Here is a 25,835-nt window from a genome sequence, read left to right on the forward strand (position 1 = left end):
ATAGCTATGATAAATGAATGTATAAAAATGGGAGAACAAGCCTGACAAGGCGATGGTGCAGTGGATAGAGCACAAAGCTGGGATGCTGAGGACCCAGGTTTGAAACTCAGCGGTCGCTGGCTTGAGTGCGGGCTCACCAGCTTGAACATGGGGTTGCTGGCTTGAGCGTGGAATCATAAACATGACATCATGGTTGCTGGCTTGAGCCCAAAGGTTGCTGGCTTGAAACCAAGATCACTGGCTTGAGCAAGGAGTAACTGGCTCAGCTGGAGCCCCTTGGTCAAGGCACCTATGAGAAAATAATCAATGAACAACTCAAGTGCTGCAACTACTAGTTGATGCCTCTTATCTCTCTGTCTCTGTCTCTCTCTCACTAAAAGTAAATAAATAAATAAATAAAAATGGGAGAATGAACATTTTATACTTGTATTCTAAAAGCAATACAAGATCTCACTCAGAAACTACTTGAAATGGGGACCAGAAACCTGAGATTTCACTTATCCTGTGAAATCTTACCCTTGTATTTGAGAGATGAATACAATGTAGCAAAGTGCTATTACAATATTCATTTAAATTTGGCTTGGAAAGGGTCATTTAAGAATGAAGGATAGGAGGAAAAGTCAAAAAGGAGAAATTTACTGTGATCTCAAATTGTTTCTTTTATACCTTCCTGTACTGAAGACTGTGATAACAGTGTTTCAGGTAGCGGAGCATTGCTCAGGTATTTCACAGCATCTGCTGAGGAACAAGTGGTGTTCTAATAGAGCACGGATGAGCTCTCCAGCCAGCAGTAGTTAGGGAAAATTCTTCTTCCCTGGATCTACTTAGAGCATCCCGTATTATCTTCTAGCTTTCTTCTACCTTACACTAACGTATAAAAAAGAAAGGCTTTTAACATGAATAATTTTTGGCAAAACTTACTTTCTCTAAAACAAAGAGACTTTTAGCAGAACTTACTTTTTCTGAAAAGTCTCCCTATTCCTGGCCTTGAGGCTGGTTTCCCAGACTGTGGCCTTGGGCTAGCTTTGCAAAGTTGCAGGTGTTCTCAGAATGTTTCTCCCTGAATTAATTCTATAGATAAACATTGTAAGAGAGCTTGTTTCACTGCTTTGTTTTACTGCTATGCTTCTTCTCCTCCCCACTCTTCAATCAGTATGTAATTTTCCCTTTAAAAGCTAGCCCCAAACTGTGTACCCAGCCACAGTGATTTGAACTACTTAGGTCTCCATGCTGTCATGCTCCAGCATTAAAGAGTCCTTAATTTCTTATTTTGGCTACTTGACTGTGTGTGGCAAGACGTTAGTTTCTCACTGTTCTGATACAACCACACCTCCCTGCATCTCTCTCTTCCTGTCTGTATTCAAGGAGACACTTCTTGCATCAGGCCCTTTTATAATGCTGAGAATTTCTGTCCTTTTTAATTCTCAAAGTTAAGACTTTAAGGGCAGGCATTTTGTAAGCTATTTTTTTTAACTATTCCTTTTTCTATTTCCACATTTTCAGAAAGGTCCATCTTTAATACATGCTGTATACCAGTGGTTTTCAACCTTTTTACATTTGAGGACCTGTGAAAATAGTAGAATGATTTCAAGGATCTCTAAGGTAGAAATCACCATGAGTATAAGTGAATTTGACTAGGATCATTGGGTCTAAAATCTTCATACAACACCAGGGTGCTTAACTCTCAGACGAGCACGAGGTTCCTGGTGGACTGGTCCACGGACCAGCAGTTGGAAAACACTGCTGTAGACAACAAACGCCCACTGCAGCCACCACTTGCTGGAGAACCGATCCTTACTGGGCACTAACTGTCCTCTCTTTATGCTGCTTGGTGCCTCTGTGTTCTGTGTCTAACCCACTGTACTGGGGTGCTGGCACCGGGACTGTAAGAGCACAGTTAGTTTGAATAGTAGAGCAGGCATGTTTTTGTTGCTAATAAGAGTGATTTAAACAGCTAAGGGTTATTATTCTCACTCAAGAGATGTCTGAGGATAATGTGTTAGCCTAACAAAGATACCTAGTATCCAGACTCTTCCCACCATTTAACTCCATTATACTTAGTGTGCTAGCTTTTGTCTTCATCCATGTCACCTCATAATTGAAGGATGGCAGTGCTTCATGGTACTGTCACATCCATTTTAAATTCAGGCTGGAAAGAAGAGGAAGTGGATGTCAGGGTACCAGCACCCTTCCACTTTCATCTAACTGGCTAGCACCGTCACATGGCAACTCAAACTTTAAGGGATGCTGGGAAATGGAGATTTTAGCTTTTGCTGCCTCTATTGGAGACAAGGATATGAAAGAAGAGGATTGGAAATGGACATTGTATCAGCCAAATCATAGTTTGCCACAATTGTGAACTAAAGAAGTACTTCTCTAAATGCTCTTCAATGGTCAAAAGTGATTGGTTCCCTGGTGTATATTTCACTATCATACTCCTTCCTTGATTTTACATAGTATACCCTATTTTTTAAAAAAGTTAGCTACTTACTCTATAGGCTACATTAGAACAAGGTTAATAACCACAATGATATTATTTGCTCATTAATTACCTCAGCTAATGTTGAATTATTAAGTGTCTATCTCTTACTGACAAGCACTGGGATACAGAGTTCAGTAATATTAATATGTATTTCATGTCCTGAACATATGGCTTATCTGTACAGTGCTTCATCAGTTAGGAATGTTTTCAGATATTAAAAGCAGAAAATTCAAATAACTGTGACTTAGCCCATATTATCATTCTGTAATTTTAAAAATTTAAAAAGAAGTGTGTGGCGCCACAATATTAGGGTGCCGGGGTTATGTCTCATTCCTCTCATGGTTACAAGAAGGCTGCCACAGTTCCAAGCATCTCATCCCTCAAGAATGTGTCCAAAGGCAGCCAGGATGATGAGGGAACTGTTCTTTCATGCCTCCTCCTTTTATCAGAAGTGCATCCTTCCCTAGAGGCCTCTTCAGCAGACTCACTGGCTACAACCGAGTCATGTGGTACCATGAACTTTAAAGGGAGTTAGAATAGTTAAAATAGTATCCAGGGAACAAGTGGGAGTAGGTTGGGAATTAATATTGGGTAGCCAACCAAAAGTGTTGTCAAAGATGTTTTACAGCCCTCCACACACTTTTACACTCATGATCTCATTTATGACTCAGTAAGACTACTTTGCAAACATACAGAAACTGAAACCCGGAATAAGAGTATAAACGGTATCTGCTCTGTGGGAACTTCTGCCTGGGAAGTAATTTAAAGATCCTTTGAAGGTGCAAATTTAGTGCAAGGGTTTTAAAGATATCACAATGCATTTAGACTATGAAGTATGCATATAACAGCCCAAGGAATAATTCAGAACACTTTATAGTATGGGAAGATAATTACATAGTAGAATGTAAAGAAAAATTAGGTACGTGGACTCTATCTAGGCTCAGCCTTGGGTATGACACTGGGAGGATTCTGAACCTCTACTTAGTCATCTGTAAAAGAATGTGCTTGAGCCTGATCAAGCAGTGGCACAGTGGATAGAGCATTGCACTGGGATATATAAGACTCAGGTTTGAAACCCTGAGGTCACCGGCTTGAGCACGGGCTTGCTGGCTTGAGCGTGAGGTCACCGGCTTGAGTGCGGGCTCATCCGACTTAAGCATGGGCTCGCTGGCTTGAGCGTGAGGTCACTGACTTGAACGTGGGATCATAGACATGACCCCATGGTCATTAGCTTGAGCCCAAAGATCACTGGCTTGAGCAAGGGGTCACTCAGTCTGCTGTAGCCCCATGGTCAAGGCACATATGAGAAAGCAAGCAATGAACAACTAAGGTGACATAACAAAGAATTGGTGCTTCTCATCTCTCTCCCTTCCTGTCTGTCTGTTCCTATCTGTTCCTCTCTCTGACTCTCTGTCTCTATCAAAAAAAAAAAAAAAAAAAAAGTGCTTGAACAATGTTGGATGACCCCTAAACTCCTTCTCAAATACCTATCTAATTATGATGCTAGAAGTCATGAGGTAGAATACTATTAAAAATCATCTATTTCAGCCCGACCAGGTGGTGGTGCAGTGGATAGAGCAGGTATGGCCAATAGTTTTTGCCCCCAGGCCAGATTAGAAAGAAAACTTTTTACACGTGCCGGATGAAATATTAAAACAAAAAAAATGTTAAATACAAAAACTTTTCATTAAGTAAACAAAATTTTATTATGTAATTTGTTTATGAATAAATGAGTGAAAAAAATTTAATATACAATATTATTTTAATAAAAATATTTTAATAAAAATATAATTACATGCCATATAAATATCCAAACTGTATCGCAATCAATTGAAACAATATTTAATAGAATGAGCTTGAAGGGGTTATATTGCAAATAAAACAATTATTTCATTTTATAAACAGCCTGGACACGTTTTCAGTTATCAACTGCAGCTATTGTCTATGCTACAATGCCACTTGATTCAGCACACTTGGCCACAAAAATAACAAATTGTTTTGACCTTGGGTGCACACTGGCAAACTCCACCTAAAAGAATGTGGGTTTCACATTGCCACTAAACGTCAAACAGTTCATATCGAGTATAGACAAGTACAAAAGTTGTAAATCTTTATAATGGCATTTTTTAAAATAAAAAAGTATTGCAAATCCATTCAACCAATTATTGCAAGTTAACCCTAGATTAGTCACACGCGGAATTCTTTTCCCTGTATTACTATCGTCTTAAATATCTTAATTTCCAATAATCAAAGATGCTTCTGCTTCTGAGTAGCTGAGATTTTAACATAGCAGAGAATATTAAAAATTTAAGGCCCTGGCCGGTTGGCTCAGTAGTAGAGCGTCGGCCTGGCGTGCAGAAGTCCCGGGTTTGATTCCCGGCCAGGGCACACAGGAGAAGCGCCCATCTGCTTCTTCACCCCTCCCCCTCTCCTTCCTCTCTGTCTCTCTCTTCCCCTCCCGCAGCGAGGCTCCATTGGAGCAAAGATGGCCCGGGTGCTGGGGATGGCTCCTTGGCCTCTGCCCCAGGCGCTGAAGTGGCTCTGGTCGCAACAGAGCGACGCCTGGGAGGGGCAGAGCATCGCCCCCTGGTGGGCAGAGCGTCGCCCCCTGGTGGGCGTGCCAGGTAGATCCCGGTCTGGTGCATGTGGGAGTCTGTCTGACTGTATCTCCCCATTTCCAGCTTCAGAAAAATACATAAATAAATAAATAAATAACCTTTTAAATTAAAAAAAAAAAAAATTAATCGCGGGCCGCGTAAACTTATTACACGGGCCCAATCTGGCCCGCGGGCCGTATGTTAGCCATGCTTGGGATAGAGCATCAGACTGGGACACTGAGGACTGAGGTTTTAAACCCTGAGATTGCCAGCTTGAACGTGGGCTCATCCAGCTTGAGTGCAGGCTCACCAGCTTGAGCGCGGTATCATCAGCTTGAGCATGGGTTCATAGACATGATCCCATGGTTGCTGGTCTGAACCCAAAGGTCATTGGCTTGAAGTCCAAGGTCGCTGGCTTGAGCAAAGGGTCACTCACTCACTCTGCTGTAGCCCCACAGTCAAGGCACATAAGAGAAAGCAATCAATGAACAAGGAGCTGCAACTATGAGTTGATGCTTCTCATCCTCTCCCTTCCTATCTATCTGTCCCTCTCTCTTTCTCACTCTAAAAAAAAAATCATCTATTCCAACCTCTTTTTACAAATGAGATAATTTAAATTCACTCATCTAAGTTAAAAACTACAGTCCTTGTATATAACACACTATGATATCACAAATAAGTATTATGCCATCCTAACAGATTTTTTTTTTTTTAATTTAGCTGCTTCTACTATCTTTATTTTAATCTTAGGCAGAATCTTTCCAATAGCATTTACTCTGTTTAATAGAATGCAGATAATAACAAAGAAAAATTAAAGCTAACTTTTTAGCTGTAAGATACTTAACCTCTGTGTAAAATAATAATTGCACGTTTCTCATAAGTTTTTTTCCTCTTCATGGAGCCATCCTCAGTGCTGGGGCCAACTTTACTCCAGTGGTTCCCTGGCTGCAGGAGGAGAAGAGAGAGACAGAGAGCAGGGAGAAAGGAGAGGGGAAGGGTGGAGAAGCAGATAGGTACTTCTTACACAGTCATATCTTCTACCTTCACATTGTGTAGCTCTGAAGGTTCTGTGTAAAAGCTTAGGGTGTGGTACATAACTGGAAGTTACTATGCTGTTACTGAGCTTAGTATTTAGCATTTTATATAAAGCCATTTGAATCACTTAAGTGAAGGATTCTAAATCTGGAATTCATGGATTGGTTGCAGGGGAACAGGGACCCATCAGACATTTTATTGAAACAGGTTTTCTCAATCTTTGTTTATTGACATTTCTGGCCACATAATTCTGAGGAGCTAGCTATCTTTTACATGGCAGGGTGGTTAGCAGCATCCTTGGCCTCTAAACACTAGTCAGGGGTTCCCAATGTATGGCTCTCAGCTTGTGGGGCCGCATGCGGCCCCCTGAAGCCATTTATCCGGCCCCGCCACACTTCCGAAAGGGGCACCTCTTTCATTGGTGGTCAGTGAGAGGAGCACAGAATGCGGATGCAAAGCAAGGCGTTGCTCACATATAGTACTACTTCCGATGACACAGGACACACTTTCCAGAAGCGCATTATATCACTTGTTACAGCTAGCAATGACAAATATGGAACTGGACATTGACCCTCTCATTAGCCAAAAGCAGGCCCATAGTTCCCATTGAAATACTGGTCAGTTTGTTGATTTAAATTTACTTGTTCTTTATTTTAAATATTGTATTTGTTCCCATTTTGTTTTTTTACTTTAAAATAAGATAATGTGCAGTGTGCATAGGGATTTGTTCATAGTTTTTTTTATAGTCTGGCCCTCCAATGGTCTGAGGGACAGTGAACTGGCTCCTTGTGTAAAAAGTTTGGGGACCCTTGCACTAGATACTAGTAGCACCTCTGTGGTCATGATAATAACAAACATGTTCAGAACTTGCCAAATGTCCCATGGGGAGCATAATCTTTCTTCTCCCCCTAAAGAACCACTGTGATAAAACTTAATATGTATGTGTAGAGTTTTCAGGGGAGGCTTATTAGTTTCAGCATATTCTTAAAAGGGTCTAGGACCTCCAAAGGACAATTACTCAGTCTTTCAAAATAGTAATGAAAGCAGACACAGCTCTAGCTGTAGTTGTGGGGGAAAAGGATACCATCATGGCTAAATAAAATGGTGCAGTTTGAAAATTTACTATGAAATGTATACCCACCTATTTATTACTTTCAATTACTTTGAAGAAGCACTTCACATACTATATCTGGAGAAGTGTCTGCTTCACAAACTGCTATTCCCAGATGGCAGGGAATACTGCCATCTTAAAATACTGTTCAGCAGAGACTTTCAGTCTTCTCTGGAATGTAGCTCTAAACTTCCAAAGGCGTTAGCGCTAATGACAAGAAACAAACAAAAAACCCCACAAAACCTTAAGTGTAGAAAAGAATAAAAATCAGTTTTCTTAGAAAAGAAATCCAATGGTGGTATTGATTGCAAGATTGATTGGAGGGGTGGAAGGGAAGGAGGAAGAGAAGGTGAAAGGAGGGATTGGGGGAGAGAAGGACGGAGGGAGGGAGGAAGGGGGAGAAAGAAGGAGAGAGAGAGAGAGAGAGAGAGAGAGAGAATGCGAATGCCATGACTTGGAAGAAGTTCCCAAAGAGGGTGAGTCTTGATATTGGGCTCTCCTATTCACTTCTCTTTCCCAGGTCCACTTTGTTCACCCTCTTCTAAAGTGACCACATCCCAGAGCCTCCTCAAAGCTCAAAAGGGTCACTTCACCCACTCTTTAAAGCCCTGGTTCTCATCTACAAGTCCTAAGGGCTGTAGGTCCCCAAAGCTGAAACTTCACATCCGAAACCCACAAAAGCAAGCAGGAAACGCGTCTTGTCTTCTGTGGCCCCTCGCGAGCGCCCCAGGAGACAAGCAACTTTCTCCCCTACTCCCGGGTCTGTCCGCCTACTCCGCTCGCTCTCCGGTCGGAACTAGTCGCAGCGGGGGGAGGAGGAGGGGCCCTGGGCTGGGGGACCCCCGAAAGCGCCCCGCCCCGCCCCCCGCCCAGGAAAGGTCCCCGCCGAGCGCGCCTCGTCCCGGGTCTGTCTGCGGGTCCGCCGGGCGCGAGGGGCGGGGACAGGAGCGTGAGGAGGGCCGGCGGCCGAGGGAGGAGGCGGTGCGTGCCTCGCCTGCCAAGCAGAGGTCCGCGCATCTGCGTGCAAGCCGGCGCCCGCGCTCAGCCCCCGGCGCTCAGCCCTCCGCGGCCGGGCACGCGAGCAGCGCGGCTCCCCTGGTGGCGGAGCAGCCGGGGCTCTCGCCGAGCCTGTGCCGCCGGGCGCTGCCCTGCCCCGAAGTCAGGCCCGGAGTCCCCGCGCAGTTAGGGCGCCGCGGCGAGGAGGGAGGACGGTCTTCTCGGCCGTGGATGTTCCGCCCGGAGAGACAGCAAGTTGTGTGCGCGCCCCGGCCCGCGGAGAGCGGGCGGACGCCGCCCGCCGGCCGTGTGAGTACCGACAGCGCGCGCCGCCCTGGGCGGGGGCCCCTCCGGTCCCTGCCGGCCCCTCTGCTCCGGCGCCGGACTTCCTGAGCCGGGCTGCCGTGGGCGTCTGCCTCCAGGGCGGCTGTCTTCCCATCCTCGTCCCCTCCCGGTAGAGGCCGGCTGGAAAATGCCTCTCTCCCTCTCTTTGGACTGAGAGATCCTAAGTGTCTTCACTTGGGGTGGGTGAGCCCATTGCAGGGGGCTTGTCTCAGCCTTACCCGGGGCCTCGTACCCCTCCTCTAGAGGATGGCTCTCCGCCCCTCAGATCTCCCTCCACTCGTCTTCCCCAGCCTCGTGGCCCAGACAGACAACTTTACTCGCTAACGCAGACGCTGACCGCAGTTGACAAGATTAAAAAAAGAAAGAGAGAGAGAAAAATAGCAGTCGGAGGTCCCCTGCAGAGACACATTGGGCTGCACAGGGGGCGGTGGGTGGAGAAAACCAAAGGCTTGGGCCAGGGGAGTGGTGAGGGAAGGGAGGCATTTGCTACGGACTCTGAAAGCTAGAGGTGAGAGTTCTGGGCTGCCTGGGCTTTGTGCTTCTGTATTTATGGAAAATAGGGAAAATGGTCCAGGAACCCTTTATAAAAGGGAGGGAGGGGTCCAATGCATGTGGAACTATTTGAATGATTGGGGTTGGATGGAGAGTACTGGAAAGTATGGATTACTTTTCAGGTTAGACACTGTCAATCACGGAACTGCAGAGATAGCTCCAGTAGTCTCGCTGGAAACAATGAATCAAAATTGGGGATTTGAAAGTAAGACATACATTGGCTTTCTTTCATTTATTCTAAGAGAAGATAGTTAAGATGGAATGTATTCACAAATGCTACTGAATGAGTACTGGGAGTGCCCAAGAGCACTATCCATTCTATGTGTCTAGACAGTTTGTTGAATTTATGGTGCTCTGCAATTGTAAAAATTATTCTAGTTATTTTGTTTTGGCTCATGCAGAGAGTTAATGCACCTAAAGGGACACAGAAAATTACTACAAATTATGAGCATTGATGTGCAAACAATGTAGACAAACCATGATATGGTTCATTTTATTGTATTTGAAATTATGTTTACTGCCAATAAAAATGCTACATAACTTTTCATGTGAGTATATGAAATGAATTGATTCATAAATAGAAGCCACGCATTATTTTTTTAAAGTAAATAACTCAGTTAATTTGGTAGCATTTATAAGAGATCAAGACATGAAAAAGTGTTGAGCTATTTTGACAAAACTTGAATTCAAGTGACGTTTATAGAGAAAATTAAGTTTTCCCCACTTTTGAAGACTTGAGGCAGTTTGAATGTTTATTATTTAAAAGGTGTAGACTAGGCCCTGGCCGGTTGGCTCAGTGGTAGAGCGTCGGCCTGGCGTGCAGAAGTCCCGGGTTCGATTCCCGGCCAGGGCACACAGGAGAAGCGCCCATCTGCTTCTCCACCCCTCCCCCTCTCCTTCCTCTCTGTCTCTCTCTTTCCCTCCTGCAGCGAGGCTCCATTGGAGCAAAGATGGCCCGGGCACTGGGGATGGCTCCTTGGCCTCTGCCCGAGGGTCTAGAGTGGCTCTGGTCGCAACAGAGGGATGCCCCGGAGGGGCGGAGCATCACCCCCTGGTGGGCAAGCATCGCCCCCTGGTGAGCGTGCGGGGTGGATCCCGGTCGGGCGCATGCGGGAGTCTGTCTGACTGTCTCTCCCCGTTTCCAGCTTCAGAAAAATACAAAAAATAAATAGATAAATAAATAAAAATAAAAGGTGTAGACTAATTGAATTGATGTTATCATCTCACTAAAAACATTAAACTCTTAATATTTCTTATTATTTTACCAGGGAGCATCGCCCTTGCTACAGAGGATGGGAAGTTGATGCCCAATAAGACTGAAGATTCATTCTGTTCGTAGACAGTTTCTATTATAGAACCGTGGATTACTTGCGGCCCCAGTCCTTGGTAGTTTTTCATACCTGTGCTTACCCCTGCAGCCTCAGAACAGTTTCTTTGGGTCCTCATTGCCATACCTGGAGAAAGATGGCGTCCAGCCTGACATGTACTGGGGTGATCTGGGCCTTGCTCTCGTTCCTTTGTGCTGCTACTTCCTGTGTGGGGTTCTTCATGCCTTACTGGCTCTGGGGATCCCAGCTGGGCAAGCCTGTGTCCTTCGGTACTTTCCGGAGGTGCTCATATCCTGTGCACGATGAAAGTCGGCAGATGATGGTGATGGTGGAAGAATGTGGGCGCTATGCCTCTTTCCAGGGCATCCCCAGTACGGAATGGAGGATCTGTACCATCGTGACAGGCCTCGGTTGTGGCCTCCTCCTCTTGGTAGCTCTCACTGCCCTCATGGGTTGCTGTGTGTCTGAGCTCATCTCCAGGACAGTGGGAAGAGTGGCTGGAGGAATTCAGTTTCTGGGGGGTAAGTGACTTGCTACACTTGAGTTGTTTACTGGAATCCCAAAGCAATGTTGAAAATTATGTTCCAGTTGTCTGCTGAGATTATTATAACTGACACTCGGAATGCTCTGGAGAAATAGACATGAAATGGCTTCGGTGATAGAGTACCAAAATCCAAGATATATTTTTTTCTTTTTTACTAGAATTGTTTTACAACTTGAAGAGTTCTTAATTTCTTTACATCCTTAGACCTATATACATCATTGGCCTGCTAAGTACCACTTAGGTGAGACAGTAACATTTAGGTAATTTATAATGTAGCAGGGGAGACAGTTTGTATCCATCGCTTCTTACCCTTTATGTTCCACAGTAAACAGTTAGACTGTGTTTTATGGGAATCCTCAGATCTTTAATGATGAAGACATCACAGAAAAGTAGAAAAGATTTTTTGATTTAACATTGTCATCGTAAGTCTTTAAATACTCTTTGGTAAAATTGATCCTCACCCAATCTTAAACTAATTTCTAAATAAGTGATAACTGTTTTAAATAAGAGATCAGCTTTACATTAAGAACTATGAATTTTACTCTGCTACAAAGATAGCTACAGCATTAATGACCTTGTTAGGATTTCATTTCCCAGGATACTCTTGCTGTTAAAGAGGGAAAAAAAAAAAAGAAATGAATATTTAGCAAATGATGTGTGCTTATGTGCTTGTCCCAAATGTACTGGATAGTTTCACTAACACCAGAAATGGTTTGATTTTTCCTTGGGTTTCCTCCAACAAGTACTGCTTCAATAGCTCTGGTCATATGGTTTTAATTATACTTTATATATTTTCCGCTGTGCCTTTCACCTCAATTTTTCAACCTGAATGGCTGAACTTGTCTGATTTATAATCCAACCTGGTGAAATATGACAACCTTCATAGATAGTACAGCGTGAAGGGAAAAATCCAGGAAAATGTGCAAAATGTATTTGTAACTTGATTACAAAGCCAAAATCTCTTACTATTCCGTTTGGTGTTTTCTTACAGTCTTTTGTGAAAAATCCAGAAGAAAATAATTAAAAAGTGGATAGTTCTGGGGAAGAGTCTACATATTGGAGAAACTCCTACAGATTATGCAATATTAAACTTTCAAGTAATGCTTTAAATAAGAAAATTCTTGTGCTAAAATTGGCAAGTGGCAAAAGCTTTATGTTTTGAAACAAGAGATAAGAGTTGTTTGCAGTTCATTATTTTCTTACTGGATGCAAGTTTGTTTTCGTGTATTTTTCTCTCTGTGGTTTTGCATCTCACTCTGTCTTAGCAGGCTATTTGTGGGACTCTACTGTCCTTTCTTTATGGCTTCAATGTTCAACATTGACCAAAAGTGTTGCATCTGATATGTATATTCATACAGAAACACAGAAAAACTATTAGAAACAGAAAGAGTTTGTTGTTAAAAGTTGCAATATAATTCCAGAGTTTGAAAACTTGTTGATAGCATGGATTTTAAGAATAAAACTAATGCCAGGAGTGTTTAAATATTTTTCGTTAAGAGTAAACTTGAATAGCAGTTTTTGTTTCACTTGGCTCAGGAAAAATGCTTAGGCGGTTTCTTTTTCTCCTCTTATAGTAAATATTACTTTCCTTTTTTCCCCTTTCATTTTACGGCAGGGACTGCTATTATTTCTGGCAGAACAGGAAAATGCATACAAAGAAAAATCATTTTTTATTGATTATCTTTGAACATATAATGAAGGAAGGCAACAGAAAGTGAATCTGAGACCCATGAGATTTATGCTTCCCTCCCTAACCTATGTATAGATTTTTTGGATTATATAAAGCTAAGTGTTTCATTTTACAGAAAAACTCAAAAGAAAGACCACTGGGGAAATTAAATATATATTTTAAAGGGAATTTTTTTTTTTGTATATACCTTTCACGAACTCTGGCTTGGTAAGTGTTACTGACATCAAGTTAAAGATAGTTTATTACCAGCAGTTGGTATTTTCTCATTTCTCATATATATTTTTCATATCTGTCAAAAAAGAAATTCTGAATGTAAAACCTAAGAGGTCTTTTCTGAATTGAACCTCTTGAAGGTATAGTAGGTAAATAAATCTCTCTACCCAAAATAATTGTAAATTTAGAATTGAAAAATAAATTATGGAAATGGTTTTGGGAAGATCTACCATTAATTGCTATCATTTAATGGTAAACCAGTTGCTAGAAGTAAAAATGCTTCAAAAGCAATTCCTCCTATTTTTCATTTCATAATTACTTGGGTTTTTACTCATAAACACTTAAGCAGGAATTTTATTTTTTGAAAAATTTCATAAAGTGGATAGGTTTCATAAAGATTGCAAAATGCCGAACCAGAAATGTAGAAGGCGGATTCTGTTACTAAAAATGATTCACCCAAAGGGTTATGTTTAGCTAAAGTTAAGATTGTCCCAAAAACAACAGGAAGCAGCAGAATGGCGAAGTACAGAGGCATCCTGCTTAACCCTGCCTGCTGTGTGGAGAGCTCGCACATATGGTGTCACGTCAGGCAGTCAAACCCCTGCAGGACTTTGGAACTAGTTAAAGGACAAAATGTCAGCCTTAATTTTGAATAATCTTGCTATGGTTGATTAGAGGTTAAAATGTCACCTGTCAGCTGATAGAGCAACACAAAATGGGACTGTTGGACATGGATATTTGCTACCTGTAGGAAGAATATTTCAAGGGATCAATTACATCTGTTTTTCCTGCGGTGACTCGAACATAAATTTTATTTGCCACCATCTCCGTCGTATATTGTAAGTCATGTTTTTGCCATAATTTTCAAAAACAAGCATGGGTTGATTTGTACTCTTAGTTGACTTTTTTAAAGGCATGTAGAAAGCCTTGGAGATATAAAAGGTATAACAAAAACGTTAACATTTTTTTATAGTATAGAAATGCACTATGAGAAAATAGAGGCTTTATGTTGGTTTTGTTTGTTGAATATAAAATTATGTGTTTTCAAATACTGTTGTAGTCATTAAGTACTGTAACAGTTTTTACAAGTTAATCTCAAACTTTTTGATGTGTTAGTAAAGTATTTATGTGCTCTGTAAATGAAACATGTAAGAACATTGAAAAGACATATTTAGTTCTGTCAGCTGGTGTTGCAAATATCAGGACCTGAATTTATAGATTTCATCCTAGGAAACTGTTGGTGCTGCAATGAGGGGCCCCTGAAGAGATTCCCAGATTTGAAGTAATCCACATTTAGTCTGAATGTGAATGACATATATGTATAAAATGGGTATAGAATGCTAATCAGTAGCAAACAGCTGTCTGTCCAGTGTAGACACTATTCTGTTCTAAGGAGCCACAGGAGACCATCTCCTCAATTAATTGATAGTGAAGTGCTGCTCAGGGCAGGAACGATGACGAAGTGTTTCTTTGAGCATCCTTCTCTGTCTACAGAAAGCATTCTTCTCTCTCTGCAGAAGGCATCCTTGCCTTTCCAGAATGCTCTCACTGTGGGGTTTCCTCTGGGCTTCTCTTTTACCCCTTAAGCACCCGGGGTTGGGACTCCCCTCCACTCATTCCACTTTAACTAGACCTGTTGTAAGATATGCCACATTCTGCTTCCCTTCACACTCGGGTTTTTTGTCAAGTGACAGAGGAAGAATAAGATAAATGATAAGAATTAGCATGTTAATGAGCATAGTGGCTTTAGAGTGACAGTGTCTTAACTGGAGTTGCTTAATTTTTGAAAAACTCAGGCATTTCTTGGGCCATTTGGGGGAGCAAGCAGATCTCTATTGGTCCACTGTAAATTATGTCCTGTAGCTGCTTCATTCTGCCCCCTCTAACCTATAACTTAATGTCCACGTGAGTTGTTTTGAGATCTAAGCCAGTGGTTCTCAAACTTTAGCGTACATCAGAATCACCCACAGGACTTTTAAAACACAGATTTTGGGGGGCACATCCTGGAATTTCTGATTTAGTAGGTTTGGTAGGATGAGGACTGATAATTTATATTTCTAACATGTTCCCAGATAATGCTGGTTCTGATACCCCATCTTAAGAATCTTGTTCTAAATTAACCATTTCATATTTCTAAAAATGTGACTTCTGGTAGATGGTTTACTTTCAGAACTTGGTCCAAGTTTAGCATATCATCATCTGCTCTAAACTTCTCTAACTGGACTATAAAAAGACCCACCGCTGTGGTTTGGTATTGTCTGAGTACATTCTCATTCCGTCTCTTTTTTGTTTTGTCACAGAAAGTTGTTTTCCTGGAGTTTTCTCTCTCTCTTAGTACATACATAGATTATATAATATACACATATAGTAGACATAGATCATCTTTCATTTACTGTTATTCTTTACCAGAAACAAGTTTTATAGGTGGAGAACTGAAAACAAGACCTTAATACATCCTCTGTAGTTTTCATGGAGTGGGTTTTCAGTCAGCAGTTACTAACTGAAAGACATGAACACCATACTGCAGACCACAGAGTCCACCAAGACGGCCCTTGGCCAACTCCATAGAGCTGTGAAAGTTTGGAAAAGCAGAATGATTGGGCCGGGAAGGAGCTTAGAACCTGCCAATCTGAGCTGCTGCTGCTAGGCAGGATGACACTTAAACCAGCCTTAAGTAAGGAGAAAGCCAATCTTAAGCATCTCTAGGGAAAATATTGCACTCTTGTTGAATGATAGTGCTTTCTAGGGCCACAGATCACACCTGCCGTCACGATCGTCCGTCCCACATATGGTGATAATAAAGAGGACAAGCCTGAGATGGGTAGTGCAACAGTGGGAGTGGAGTTCTGCTGACACGGAAGGAGTCGCAGGGAGATGCGGAGCAGACGCAGCAGGACCACTGCAGACAGCGTCTGCTCCGGCTCTGGACTTGTTGAAGGCGGGATGTCAGTTGAACAAACTAATCTCATATGAAATCCAAAACATCAAATTTTGTACGGTTGTAGCTAATAGTGTTTTAAAATTACATTTTCAAAAAATCATTGTCAACGGTGTTGTTTGCATACCCCCCCCCCCCAGAACATCTTGTGCTTTGAGTCTTAATTTGGAAAGTTTTGCATGATTTTCAAACTTTCCTATGAGGCTTCCAAGTTCTCCATATGAATAATTGATATCAGAATTCACTACAATAGTTTTTTAACTTTATAGTGAGCTTAAAAGTCACCTGAGAGTTTATTCCACGTGGGGAGACTAAGGCCCAGCCCCAGAGAGTATGATTCAGTATGTCTGGGAGGGGCCCATGAGAAACACTTTTAACTATTTAACAATCTCCCCCTACCCCGGGATTCTGGACACAGTTGATCCACAGACCACATTTTGAGAAACTGGATCAATTTAATTGACTTAAAACCTGTGTTACTGGTGTGGGGAAAAAGACATGTCAACTAAGTATGGATTGTTAATCTCTTTCCACCCATAGTAGTTATTTTGGAGAAGATGTGATAATAGCAGCAAATATCAGAATTAGTGTAGGAACAGCACAGTTTATAACTAGGTTCTCCTTTAAGTCATATTACCTATCAGAGGTCTTACCGGTGAGGATGGGCAGCCCTGTAAGCAGGGTAACCTAATCATATCTATGCTTTGCTTAAGTGAAAACTCTATTTTTGTTGTTGGTGTAAATAATATTCTTTCATGGAGTCCCAGGTTCTTGCAAAGTTGCAGGAAAAGCATTTCAAGGACCCACATATAGAAGGATGTGAGCAATTGTGACAAGCTTTACTGGAGCAAACACAAAGGACTGTCCCCAGGCGCCCGGTGTCTCATCCAAGACCAGGTGACTCAGCTCCATCCTGCGGTGGAAGTCCAGCCTCTGGGACTAGAAACCGGCATCTGAGCCTGTGAGGCCCAAGAGGGCCGGCACCCAGAGATGCAGAACTTCTGTGTCTCATTTTCCTATCTGCACATGTGCGGTCAGGCCTGATGGCACCGGCTGCTGCAGGCATTGCCCGTGGTCCTGCGCAGGCGCCCATGGGCCTGCGCTTGGGCCTGCGCGTTGGGAGGGAGAATGCGTGTGAACAAGGGCATGAGCAAAAGAACCACGGGCCTTTGTTAAGCTTTGATTTTATCTTTTTGAGTTGGGGAAAGGGATAAACTTTCCTTCAAACTATCCAGTTCCTTTCCTGGATCTTCCCGGGTTTTTGCCCTTCAGTTGGATCCTTTTCCCAGGCTAGACCCCTCCCCTTTATAGTTGCCATCTCTGCTCCTACTGCGCATGTACTTAAACCCCCACTCCCCAGTGAGGGGGAGTAGGCTGGTTGTCCCCTGAGAATTGGAAAGCTGGTTCTTCCTCCCTACTGGGAATTATCATCTGTTTGCCAGAGGATGTGACTGTTCCCTGGGGTGTCTGAAGATGTAACTTCCAGGCTTTAGCAGGTATCGGTTTAGGCAGTATTTGTTCCCTTATCTTTCATTAATATCTGACTAGTTGCCATGTTAACATTTTGATTTGTGACTCCTGCTGCAAATTACAAACCTGCTATCATTCTAGTGCTGTTTTGCACTCTGCCCTGCAACCGGGAACTGGCGCTGGTTTGGGTTCGGTAGGGTGTGCTCAAATCTCTGGGTTTTTTTACTGCCGCGTGTACAGTTTTTCCCTATTTTGAGTGACTGCTTTTTACTTCCTACGATTGTATCTCTGAAGTAAAAAATAATATTAATAATTTTTAAAATGGTGGAATAAGGAGTTATCCATTGCATTTGTGTATTAAAAACTATGAAAGACTTTTTTCTTAGAATTATTTATATATGTATATATGTGTGTGTATATATATATATACACATATATGTGTGTGTATATATACATATATGTGTGTGTATATATACGTATATATATATATAGACATGGTTAAATCTTCATTTACTTTATGTAGAATAGAATTTTTCTATGAGAGTCATTTGATTTTTAACTCACTTCCCTTTGTTACCACCAGCTAGCACAGCCATAGCCAGGTACTATGGAAGGCCAGGGTCAGTTTGTATCAGTTAGCCTTGCTAACTTATACATTGCAAATTGGTGAGTTGTCCTGCAAAACCGTGTTGTTATTCACAAAGAAAACCAATTGAGGAATGTGAATTCATACTATTCCTACTTAAAAAAAAAATTCAAAACACACTTTCAAGAGAGCTTTGCATCATTCTGTATAGTATCACAAGGTTCATAAAACATTGCCTGCCGACAGAGTCGTCATTGTTACACTATTAGTATGTTAACTCTCCAGCTACCTTCACAGCCTCAAGTTCAAAAGTTCGGCTTTGGGTGTCATTAAAGTTCATCTTTTTGTTGTCTTAAGGTTTCACCCTCAAGTGTGTTCTGAGGTGTACCAATAAGGAAAAACTGAAATAGTTTTGCGAACAAGTAGATTTGAGAAACACTTGGTTATAGAAAGTTAATAGAGTTTATTACAGCAGAACTCACAGAGCCTTTAGTATATTGATGCCTATTATCAACCTCCTGGGGGAATGGGGAGGGGATACTGTATATTAAGTGTGGTATTAAGTGTTTTTCTAACTTGTTTTACCTTAGCACGCCAAAGGGACCAGGGCTCTATGGAGCACATCACTTCTCGTTTCACCCCAGCAAGGCAGGTAATTTCTTTTTTATATAGCTGAGAACACTGAATTTTAGAGAATGACACCGAAACTTGTCCCATTAGTTACTGGTGGACCTGTGAATATGATCCCCATAATAAAATGTTAATTGGAATTCCACATAATATTATGTGTAGAATTAAGAATTTCTGAACATTATGGAAAATAAGTCTCTTAACATAATATTTTGAATGTTTCTTTGGCCTTCAGTTTCTGTTTGTAGTATGATAGAACCAGTTGGAGTAATATGATATACCAACATTTTGCCAGTTCTCCAGAAGTAAATACATTACCAGTTAATGTTAATAATGTTATTTATAGTAGAGAGGCCATTAGATTAGAGGAGTATGCCAAAACGTCTGACCAAAGCAAACATACTATCTTCTAAAGATTACTTAACAGAAGAATTTTTTTTTTTTTTTTTTTTTTTTTACAGAAACAGAAGAGAATCAGAGGTATAGTCAGGGACAGACAGACAGGAATGGAGTCAGATGAGAAGCATCAGTCATTAGTTTTTCATTGCACGTTGCGACTTCTTAGTTGTTCATTGATTGCTTTCTCATATGTGCCTTGACTGCGGGCCTTCAGCAGACTGAGTAACCCCTTGCTGGAGTCAGCGACCCTGGGTCCAAGCTGGTGAGCTTTTGCTCAAGCCCGATGAGCCCACGCTCAAGCTGGCGACCTCGGGGTCTCGAACCTGGGTCCTTCCACATCCCAGTCCAACACTCTATCCACTGTGCCACTGCCTGGTCAGGCACTTAACAGAAAAATTTAATCTTGCTTTACTCCATCTGGCCAAGTTATTTGAGTAAGTACCCCACTGTTAGAAGCCTTTATAATAATCCTTCCTTCATTGATGATGAAGATAATGTTAATTTCAGGGGACACTCTTCTTAAATAACAAAACCAATGACCTTGTGTCTCTCTTTAGAAATGAAGAATAATGTTCTATCTTGTTGGTCTTGACCAATAAAATATTATGAAAGAATCAAATGGAGTTCTAGCTAGACCATTCTAATAGACTCTAGTGATTTCCCAGGGACTTTTGAATGGTTATTTTTAGAAGATAAGGAAATTGGAGTAACTTTGCCCCTGATATTGCTGACTAATTATTGGGATATCTCATTAGCCTTTCTTTTTCTCATATGGTAGACATTATACCAGCTAGTGATTTGCTCTTAGAGTTCATAAAGCACTAATTGTAATGTAAGCTCCAGAACCGACCTGCTTATAAGTTCAGTAGATGATTTTTCTTCCAGGTGTCTCATATTTTTAATAATCAGGCACTACCAGATACCTTTATGTAATAAAATGTATATAAAATATTATTGGATAAAAAGAAAGTTCTATTTTATGGTTCTCTGTTCTCCTTGTATGTCTCATCTCTTTAAGTAGAGCAAGGACTAAATTTATATTTCTCTTCTTAGCCCTGTAGTGACTAGAATAGTAAACAACATCTCCTATTTTCAGTCACTACTGGATTTATTATTTACTTTTAATTATTTATTAGCAACATTTCTTTTTATCTGTGAAAGAGTGACTTTGTTTTTCTTTACCTCACAGAACTATCTCAAAGATGAAATAAAATAATGTTACAAATGTGGACATTTAAAACTAGGTCACCTTAACTAATGTCCCCTGTATATTAGTCCTTTGGGAAAAAATGTTCTTCAGTCATATATGTTGAAATAATGCTACATAATATACTTTCCTCTTCAACGACATTTTTTTTTTTTTTTTTTGAGAGAGAGAGAGGCACGGAGAGAGAGTTAGGAACATTGAGCTGCTCCTGTATGTGCCCTGATGGGGGGCTCGAACTAGCAACCTCTGCGCCGGCACGACATTCCAACCAACTGAACTCTCCAGCCAGAGTTTTATTGATTGATTGATTGATGTAGAGAGGGGAGAGGGGGAAGGGAAGCATTCATTTCTTGTTCCACTCAGTTGGGCATTCATTGGTTTCTTCTCGTGTGTGCCCTGACCTGGGATTGAACCCTCAACCTTGTTTCGGGACAATGCTTCTTAACCATCTTAGCTAACCGACCAGGGCCTCAATGACATTTTAAAAGCCCTGAGTGAGTTCTGTGTAGTTTCTGTAATTATAAAACAAAACAAAACAAAAAACAGCTGCTATGGCCTTAATGATTGTGTGCCCCACACATTCATTTGTTGAAATCTTAATGCCTGATGTCATGGTATTAGGATTTATGGCCTTTGTTAGGTGGTTGGGGCTCTAAGGTGAAGCCGTCACTAATGAGATTAGTGCCAGTGGGGGATACAAGCCAGAACAAGCTCTCACCCAATCAAGCTGGCACCCTAATCTCTGACTTTCAGCCTCCAAAACTGTGAGAGATAAATTTCTGTTATTTGCAAGTGTTGAGAAAACATCTGTGTTAGGCTTGCTCACTTGTAGTTTGCCCGATTACTGTGAGCATGTGGCAGTGCCACTGCCACGTGTGTATAGTCTATGTTAGGCTACAGGTGCTTGCCGTCAGGGTGGGTGGCAGATTGCAGATTGCCTGCCCACCATGATGAGAGGCCATTTTGCAGTTCATTTGCCTGAGAAGTGGTTTTCCCTGCCCGTTTCCTCATCTGCCATTTCAAGACTCTATTAATTGGAAATGGCCTGATGCTTTTTGGCTCCACAGTTTCTCTACCATCTGCCCTAATCCAGTGTAGACCTGCCTGGCCTGGGCCACTGGCAATAATTACATCTGGTGTAGATGGTAGGGTTCAAATCAGATCAGCATGGAGCTGCCTACACCCTTGAAGGGTGGGATAGAGGAGTGGCTATTCCCTTTGCTAGCCTGTTAGGGGCCGTAGGCTGCGTGTTTTTTATAGCCCTGCAAGCAGAAACCGAAAGCTTTGTGTGAGAGGCCACCTGAGTTTAAGACATCCAGGATGAGCTGCAGAGTGAGCGCTGACAGCGGCTTGAACTGTAACGGTTGCTGGAGAAGGACAACCGCTCTCAAGAGCCGCAGTGTGAGGTGCAGGCTGAGCACCAATGGCGCCTGGAACTGGAATGGAATTACGGATTCACAAGCTGCAATTTGCCCTAGAAGCAGAACATTGGAAGTGACAATTGGTAGAGAAACAACTGCGGGTTCCAGACTTTGAGCTTTAGCTTCAGGCTGAGAGCTGCAGAAGCCAAGGTGGGGACTAAAGACGGAGCTGCATCCATGCCGACGAGTGGTTCTGAGTTAGTAGGAACAGGCATTTCCAACTCTTCTGAGGGGGAGGTTCGGGCTGAAACTGCTGTCCGCAGCCTCAGAGTCTAGCTGGTGGTTGCCAAGAAGGTAAAAACCCAGCAGCCAAGAGTCCCTCAGGGACAGGCACAGCCTCCTCCCCAGGTAGTGGAGCACTCTGTGGTCCAGCTCTCCACCCAAGCAGAGCTGATGGAGTTGGGGGAGAAATTCAGGCAGAACCCCCCTGAGCCTCCAGCAGCCTGGTTGCTGCGGTTGTGGGACATACGAAGGGATGGCATCATGCTCTTCAGAACAGAGATAGAGAAACTGACTGCCATTACCATGCACTCCTTGAGGCAATGTCTTCAGAACTGCCATGACAACCCAGGAAACCATACCCTATTAGAATGGGTGATGGCTTCCATTTGTACAGTTTGGCAGAATGCTAGAGATTTGCCAGGGGCACTGAGTCAGTGGCAGACATATACAGGGCTACAGCAAGCCCTTTGGGAACTAGGTATGATGAATGCTGCTTTCAACCTGAGGTCCTGTGGGCCAGATGAGAAAATGTTTTCAGCAGGGATGAGGGACCTTATTCTATGTAGCGCCCTGTCAGCCCTTAGGGGTCACTGGTGGCTTGTCTTGAGTCCCTATGTGGGGCAGCCCATCAACACAGTTACACAGACAGTGGCAGATTTTGGGGAGCTGGAGACAGCATGGGACCATAATGCTGTGTGGGCTGCTGCTGTGCTGCCCCCCTCCCCCAACTTACAAAAGACAGGGAACTGTAAAGGTTACCTGAACACAGATGTGGATAGATTTGATTGTGGTGGGATAGACAGAGAGAAATTAGATGGCATGTCTAATAAAGTCCTGTTAGAGCTTTGGCAGCAGCTTACACCACAATAGAGGTTCCAGCCTCTGAAAAAGGGGAAGCAGGTGGTCCCAGCAGCTGCCAAAAAAATAGCTGGCATTCAGGTTGCACAGTTGCAGGATTATATGATGGAGACAGCTGTGGGAGAGAAAGATCCTCAAGACCTATTGTCCAAGTTTGAATAGGGGGAAGGCTGAGGAACCTGCCGAACAGAGATGGGCAGGGAGGAATTGGTCTAATGTGCAGCAGGTGTTGGCATTAGAAGGTAATGGATGCTTTTTTGCAGCTATAGCAGCAGCTAAAAGAACTGTCGAGGTGGCACACGCCTTGAATGTGTTTGCCTCTGCCAGGCCCTGTAAACTCAGAGGGGTATGGATGGGGCTTGTCCCAATGGGCAGAGTGCTATGGACAGGTGCTGAGGTCTGTTAATAGAGAGCTGTATGGCGTAGTTGCTTGTAATGGACCTTTACCTCGGTGATTTGCACAGACAGCTGGGCTGTATCACGGACTGATCATTGAGCGGTGTAATGGACTCTTGAACTGCAACCAGAGGGGAACACTGCCTTCCTATTGATGGACATGCCACTTCATGGGAGGGTGGCACCTATGGAGGCCCTCCTGCACTGGGAAGCTGTTCTCATCCAGTTGCAGACACACCAAGGACACTTCCTTCAGCGGATATAGCCCTGTACTATACAGACCCTCCCACCTACCATGGGGTAGAGGTGGGCCTCCAGTTAACTCTCTGGGCAGAGTACTCAGGGAGATATTGTAAAGGGCACCTTTGTAATAATTGTGATTATTGTATAACTTGTGCTGTTGCTGTAGTCTATACTGTTTTTGTTTATTTGTTTTTTACAGGGACAGAGAGAGAGTCAGAGAGAGGGACAGATAGGGACAGTCAGACAGGAATGGAGAGAGATGAGAAGCATCAGTCATCACTTTTTCATTGCGACACCTTAGTTGTTCATTGATTGCTTTCTCATATGTGCCTTGATCATGGGCCTTCAGCAGACCGAGTGACCCCTTGCTCGAGATAGTGACCTTGGGTCTAAGCTGGTGAGCTTTTTGCTCAAGCCAGATGAGCCCACACTCAAGCTGGCGACCTTGGGTTCTCCGCATTCCAGTCCGATGCTCTATCCACTGCGCCACCACCTGGTCAGGCTCTATACTCTTATGTTTATGTAATGTACCTTACTCCTTGCACAGGGACCATCGTGGAAGATACCTGTCATGTAGATTGTGAAGCAAGCAACCCTAAAGGTGTGGAATGTTGGGAAAACAGCTGTGTTAGGCTTGTTCGCTTGTACTTTGCCTGATTAGTGTGCGAATATGTGGCAGCATCATGTGTGTATAGTCTGTGTAAGGCTGCAGGTGCTTGCCCTCAGGGCAGATTGCTTGCCCACCACTGTGAGGGCCCATTTTGCTGTTTCTTTGCCTGAGAAGTGGTTTTTCCCTGCCTATTTGCTTGTCCACTGCTGTGAGACTCGATTAAGTGGAAATGGCCCAACGATTTCTGCTCCACAGTTTCTCTACTGTGTGCCTGAATCCAGTGGGGACCTGCCTGGCCTTGGCCACCAGCGTGATAGTAAGCAACCCAGTTTGTATTTTGTTATAGCAGTTTGAATGGACTAAAATACCAGCTGAACTTTAACACTGTGTTTCAAGAACTTGTTTGGGAATGGCAGTCCTATTCACCCAAAATGTGTATTAGCATCAATTTGAAATAGTTGCCAGCAGAACAAGCTTTGGGAAATGCTGAGTTGTAAGTCCAGGGGATCAGTGTTTGTAGGCATTTAACAGTATTTATTGAGTGCCTACTGTTTGCCAAACACCATGCTAGGTGTTAGGGTAAAAGTGAGATAAGGGTTTTGCAGTTGGGTTCACAGTCTTACAGAGGAAACCAACATGTGAAGTGTAATTACAGTCCAAAAGACTCGTGGTCCATACACACACCTCCATGTTTTGCTGCGCACAGTGGTAAGTGAGCACACTCAGCAATCAAGTGAGGTGTTCCCCAGGCTCACACAGTGTGCTAGCCATCTTTCATTCTACTCTTCACCTGCTTGGCTATGTATCTCAGGAGACTACATTTCCCAGAAGGCTTGACACATGGCATCTGAATACATTTGGCCAGTGAAAGCAAGGAGAACCAGAGTATTTCTCCCTCTCCAGCTGTTTCTTGGGCAGGATCTTTGACAGCAGTTGTCTCACCTTCTAGAAATCCCTGCCCTTCGCAGCCCCAGCGCCCATTAGTAAACCACTGCCATGATCCTACCCTACTCACACCGCCCAGTTCTTCAGTCACTGGCAATGCCATCTTCTAGTATCAGTCGGTTCAATGGACAGCAGCAGTCCTCTGCTGTTGTAAATTTCTGAGGCACCTCTTTAACTCCTGTTTGGCTTTTCAGTTCTTCTGTCATCTTTGGCTTCCATTTCCTGTACTGTATTCCCTGTGTTAGACACACCTAGGACGGTTTCTGCTGCCCTGGCTGGGTCCTGGTTGGAATTCAGTATGTAACTCAAATTCCTACCTCACTCAAATGGCAGATGATGTCATTCTATGAACTTTTGGGATTTTTGGTGAGTAGAGAAAAATCACAGCTCTTTCATTTAGGAATGCCCAAGTCCATTGATGTGTGAACAAAATGCTGTAGGAACACCAGAGAGTGAGGACCTGTGTGGAGGGGTCTACGAAGGCTTCATAGCAGAGGTGCCAGTTGAGCTGGGTCTGAAGCATGCGCAGAAGACGCCCTGGGCCTCCAGGCCAGGGGAACATCAAAGATTTCAAACCAAGGACTTAGGAAAAAATCTTAATGGTTGGATCTTGATAACATTATACAGAGTGAAATAAGTAAATCAGAAAAAACCAAGAACTGCATGATTCCATACATAGGTGGGACATAAAAATGAGACTAAGAGACATGGACAAGAGTGTGGTGGTTGGGGTGGGGGGAGAGGAAGGGAGGGGGAGGGGGAGGGGCACAAAGAAAACTAGATAGAAGGTGACGGAGGAAAATCTGACTTTGGGTGATGGGTATGCGACATAATTGAATGACAAGATAACCTGGACATGTTTTCTTTGAACATATGTACCATGATTTATTGATGTCACCCATTAAAATTAATAAAAATTAAAAAAAAAGATCTTATGTGAGTTCAGGGAATGGAAACATACTACAAGGTATGGGGTAGTGATGGTGTGACAAAGGAGAATGTTGGAGAGGACAGAGG

General features: G+C 42.9%; 1 protein-coding gene across 1 annotated transcript in view; it reads left to right on the forward strand.

Moving 5' to 3' along the window:
* The first annotated feature begins 8,211 nt into the window (after nucleotides 1–8,211).
* LHFPL6 (LHFPL tetraspan subfamily member 6) overlaps nucleotides 8,212–25,835 on the forward strand; it is a 279,934-nt gene continuing 262,310 nt past the window's right edge. The window contains exons 1-2 of the mRNA XM_066380984.1: nucleotides 8,212–8,530; nucleotides 10,387–10,967. Coding sequence (XP_066237081.1) covers nucleotides 10,583–10,967 — 385 coding nt within the window. The 5' untranslated portion in view covers nucleotides 8,212–8,530; nucleotides 10,387–10,582. The remainder of the gene's footprint in view (nucleotides 8,531–10,386; nucleotides 10,968–25,835) is intronic.

The sequence above is a fragment of the Saccopteryx leptura genome, chromosome 4 (genome assembly GCF_036850995.1).
Source record: "Saccopteryx leptura isolate mSacLep1 chromosome 4, mSacLep1_pri_phased_curated, whole genome shotgun sequence".
Lineage (NCBI taxonomy): Eukaryota > Metazoa > Chordata > Mammalia > Chiroptera > Emballonuridae > Saccopteryx > Saccopteryx leptura.